Below are 5,096 nucleotides of genomic sequence, written 5' to 3'. Positions count from 1 at the left end.
TGTCTAGACTAGACAAAACTTCATGACGATACTAACAACTGAACATAGGCAGAGAGACAAAGAGAGGTGATGAGGAACAGCTGCACTTCATTACATTGATGACAAACAAAGCACTATGGGAAATAGAGTTCATGAAAGTGGGTAGAGTAAGCGGTTAGAGTGCCCTCTGCTGGCGTTCACCCCCCCCCCCAATTATTTTACTTAAATGAAAGGTTCGGTTTTTGAGAATTATTTGAATGAAAAATCAAAAGAATAAACAATGCAGACTTATTTTTACAGCCATCTTTGATCATATTTACCAAGGGTGCAAAAAATTCTGAACACAACTGTATACACACACACACTATATAAGTACAAACTTTTATGTTAGATGCGATTAATCGATTTGACAGCACTAATAGAACACTACATTTAATATAGAAATTTCAATATATGTTCTAATTTATATGAAAAATATCTTTATGTAATTTAATTATGACTGTATTTCTTATTATAATTTTACATTAATGCATTTAGGTTGATACAGTTAAAATATTAAATTATATTTTTGATATAATATTTGTATAATACAGGCTAATATTGTCTAAAACCAGTTGAAAATGTTACCCATAACCACACACACACACACACACACACACACACACATATATAATGCATAATTAGTAACATTAGTATTATTAATTACATTATATAATGTAAATTAGACAGACCCGTTAAGCATTATATAATATATTTTTAGTGTTACCAGATCTTGAAGTGATGATCATCATGTTCATGTGTTTTCTCTCTTCAGTCTCGGCTGGTCCTTTAAGAGTCTCCTCCTCCTCCTCCTCCTCCTCATCCTCCTCTCCTGTATTTTTAGCTGATGAAGCCTCTTCTTCTTCAGTTGAATAACACACTCATACAGTAGCCTATGATCCGTCTCATCATTTCCAAGCCTCTCTAATCCATCCCATGATATTTTGATCAGAAACATCTCTGTCTTTGGGGGGAAAGCTGCAGTGGATGCTGGAAAACACCAGAAGCATCATCATCATCATCAGCATCAACATCCACATCCACATCGAGGTGCAACATGATCCTGATGGATTTCTGAGACATTTCAAGCGCCATGGACGAAACTCAATCGATTTAACCGCAACTGACGGGTTTTAAAGGGTCTGATCCTCAAGAGCCTTCAAGACGGACGGGATCGTGGAGCATCGAGGAAAAAACCGGGTCAATCGGGACAGAGACTACATGCCCAACATGGAGAGGGGCAAACCTGCAACTTACACGGGCGACAAGAAGGCAAAGATGGCTGCAAAAACCAATAAGAAGTGGGTAAGACTGGCCACCGTGTTCGCTTATGTGTTATCCGTGTCTCTGGCTGCGATCATCCTGGCCATTTACTACAGTCTCATATGGAAACCCGCCGGAGACCTTAGCAATAGTGCAAAACTCAACTCTACTACATCCAGTATCAGCTACAGCAGCATCTCCGCGACCACCATCGTCCCGCAGAGCAACAGCAGCGCGACCGGGGATCAGAACCATTCAAACATCACCGGCTTCAACCGGACAGCAAGGTCGCTTTCCAAAAGTGCGCAGTCCCAGTCCGGGGATTTCTACAGATACACCATGCCCTCAGAGAGCTCTGAAGCTGCAGGAACACGGTCTTCCCGGAGAGATCACCTCCAGACCCACGCCGGCGGAGATGCGCACCCGGACACGCGCAGGGACGAGGACGGGCTTGGAGGGCGAACACAAACTCAGTTAGTGTCTGATACGGATAACAAGCACAAAAAGAACTAAGAGAAGCCTTGGGACTTGAGATGTTGGACAGGAGGACGCTGGAGGAGGCCGGGAGCGCGGACTGACTGTCGGACACACGCTTATAGCAGAGGCTAACTACGATCAAATATAATCTGTCCTTTTCGTTTCGCCTTAATACTCGGCATCTCCTTGGTGGACGTTTGCAGTGTAATGGGCTTTAACTTTATATCCTCGGAGCGTATAGTCCAAAAATCACCGGCTGGCCTGTCATTCAATTGTATAGGAATCATTCATCCGAACCGGAGACTGTCCATCGCGCGCAATGCCTTGATTTGAACAGCCATGTTTATGGGGTCGGGAAGGGTTCAAGCTTTTAAAATAACAACCTTAAAAGCTTGCATGAATTACCTTTTAACCAATTAATAAGGATTCGTATGTTTAGAGGAACCTGTGTCGATGCTCAGGTATGTGCAAATAATATCCATGTAAATGTACTGTTTAGTAATGTACATACATGCTCTGGAAACATTTCGCATCACTCGATCATTTTTACAGCAAATAATGTATACCATAGGTGTAGAATACATCACCATAATGGTAAATAAACTCCCTTGTAAAAGTACAAACACTCATTTCCTTCGTTATAGATTGGATGAGGGGTTCACATGCACTTCTGTTGGGCAAAACTGGGCAGCACATCAATCATTTTCACTAGATTATAACACTCATAATCAAATGACAGTTTAGTCAAGGTGAGCACACTGTTTAATCCTGGATTAACCTGTAATCAGATATTAAAATCAATGTGTTTTGTTGACCCTTGAGCAGATTAGACCAGGACTAGTGTGTATGCATGATTCATATTCATAATAGAGAATTTACTGGTTGTATTCAGGTCAAAAACAACTCATTTTCAGTGTCTAGTGTCTTCTGGCCTCGTAGTGACCCACACACAAAGTCCCATCCGTCTATTTATCATCGGTCTCTAACACTTGTGCTTGTTCAGAGTCTCATCTATTGATCTATGCATGTTTAGTAGAGCTTCTTCCTCTCTCTACTGTCAAGGCTTATCGATTGTCTTACAGTTCTGGAGGATTACACAATCCTGCTCTATTTTCAGCGGCAGCTCCATGACCTGTTACAGCACATGCTGGAAAATACCTGTGCAACTGGAACACCAAACCACATTAATCCTGCGCATCTTCTGGAAAAACACCTGCACAAATGAGAAAACTAAGCACCACGATAAGATGTTGCTCTGCGGCTGCTAGGAGGTTTTTTAGTGTGTTTACAGCAGTTCCCTTGAGAAAAAGCATCACTTTTAGAAATCATATTACAGGAATAATATATGCTTAAGTGCAAACTGAATGTTATGTTTTCGGACACTTAATTGCACGTTATTTGCAATTAAATGAAAATGTATTATAGTTAAAATTTATATTAAATGCAATTATTTGAACTTGAAAAGGGCTTTTTATGCAATTTCAGAATGTCTTAAAGTTTACTCCTTCAAGCGTTTATGGTAAACTAATATATACTTTTACGTAATTTCTATTAAAACTTGTATGTCATGTATTTAAATATAGTTACAATTACATGCTTGTAATGAAGTTGCAATTTAAAACCTTTAAATGTAATTTTGAAAAACACTACGTGTGCTTTAGTATTAAAGTTAGCACATCAAAATAAGCGTGCTTCTTTAAAGCATGATAAAACAATAATTTTAAATGTACATTAAAGTAAAACTTTTAAAAGTGAACAGTCATGAAAATGAACTCTCTTTAAGTACACTTTTATTTCATTATTGTTATTATTAATGAAACTGCAAGTAGAGTTTTTGGTAACATGTTATTTTAAGGTGACATTACATGTAGTTACTATAGTAATAACAGTAAATTATGCACAACTACAAGTAAAAATCTGCTTTTTTTATTATTAAGCCGCTGTTTCCTGTAAACAAGGTGTTTTGAACTTTCTTTGATTCGTCCTGTGACTGAAGACAATTGATTCAGCAGCTGTGGGAACAAATCAATGTTGACTTGACTAGTTAAAATGTCAGTTTTTAGTGTGCAAACCCCCTTGAGATCCAATTATTAGACTTGTTTACCAAATCAGTCCTCACTAGAACTGCTGATAGTCATGTGATGAAACCTCCAGCACTATTGAAGTCGAGTGTGTGCGTAAAACAGGTGAAAAAATCCCTCAGACAGACGATGAGCCACATCTAGAGATCAGATGATTTTTCCAAATGTCATTTTACTTACACCCTAGCAACCATAAAGCATCATTGACAGTGTGTTTTGCATGGACAAATCACCATGCATTTTCTTCAAAAATGTAAAATTGTAATATTTCTTGAAAGTCTTTATCAAAATGACAAGTTTTTTATTAGATTTAAAATGTGCTACTCAAAAAGAAGCACATATGCATATTATCAGTTGAAATGTTTCATACAAGTACGAATACAAACCAAAGATTTAACGGCATGCATGCAAGTTAAATCAGTGGTTCTCAAATCGATGTTCAATGCAAATAACTAAACACAACTAACCTTAAAATCATGTATAGCTGCTTAGCCAAATAAATCTTTTATTGATGCCAAAAGTCATGTTTCCAGTCAAATTCTATATTTCCTAATACAAAATTAACCCAATGTCTGTAGTCTGCTAAATCTTCTCATGTTCTTTGTGCATTCATAATGTTATTAATATTGCATATTTATCTCAATCAGTTCATGCCACTATTAATAATCCTCCAGTTTGATTTCAAGGACATTTTAGGCACTTTTGTATGATAAACAATGTTGTGTTTGGTCTGCATCCCGAAGCAAAATCCTTCGAGAACCAGTCAAAGCTTGTGTTTGAGAGAAAGTGGAGGATTATGTTAAAGGTTCATAATGGGCTTTTCAATGATCATCAGTCAGAACGGACAGAAATGCATTATTAATCAAGCCGAGAGACAAGTGTTGCTGAAGAGTGCTGTAACCCAGCCCATCCATTACTGATCCTCATTTCCCATCAGCGCTCGGGACCGGCTTCATCACGGCGTCTGAGTTCACAGCTGCAGGTGCACATGATATAATCTAATGTGTGCCGAGAGACCTGGGAGCCATTTTCCACCGCACTGCAGCACGAGCACTGCCAGGAGACGAGGAAAGACTCCGGCAGGACCGGGCCGAATCAACACTTATTTCTGGCACTGGAACTAAGTGGATTTTGCGAGGCTTTCTGTCCCATTTCTAGAATAACTGGTGGGATAAGCACCATAGGGCTGAAAAGTCTTGGTTTTACTATAAAAAGCTCTGCAATTGTCCATAATGTTAGTGTCTGTGCTGAAACCCT

At 38.8% G+C, this 5,096-nt stretch overlaps 2 protein-coding genes across 2 annotated transcripts in view; one reads left to right on the top strand and one right to left on the bottom strand.

The window, feature by feature from the left end:
• plcb2 (phospholipase C, beta 2) overlaps positions 1-853 on the bottom strand; it is a 63,843-nt gene extending 62,990 nt beyond the window's left edge. Inside the window, exon 1 of the mRNA XM_084097875.1 lies at positions 746-853. The gene's annotated coding sequence lies outside the window, so the exon portion shown is untranslated. The remainder of the gene's footprint in view (positions 1-745) is intronic.
• LOC311072689 (uncharacterized protein) lies at positions 846-4,349 on the top strand. The gene has a single exon (XM_084097877.1). It carries the CDS (start codon positions 1,240-1,242, stop codon positions 1,792-1,794), a length of 555 nt encoding a protein of 184 aa, XP_083954003.1. The 5' UTR covers positions 846-1,239; the 3' UTR covers positions 1,795-4,349.
• Positions 4,350-5,096: the final 747 nt, after the last annotated feature.

The sequence above is a fragment of the Abramis brama genome (genome assembly GCF_963993115.1).
Source record: "Abramis brama genome assembly, chromosome: 21".
NCBI lineage: Eukaryota > Metazoa > Chordata > Actinopteri > Cypriniformes > Leuciscidae > Abramis > Abramis brama.
This window is presented reverse-complemented; position numbering and strand designations above follow the sequence as displayed.

Coding starts and splice junctions, on each gene's coding strand:
- LOC311072689 (XM_084097877.1), top strand. CDS start 1,240: ATGCCCAACATGGAGAGGGGCAAACCTGCAACTTACACGGGCGACAAG.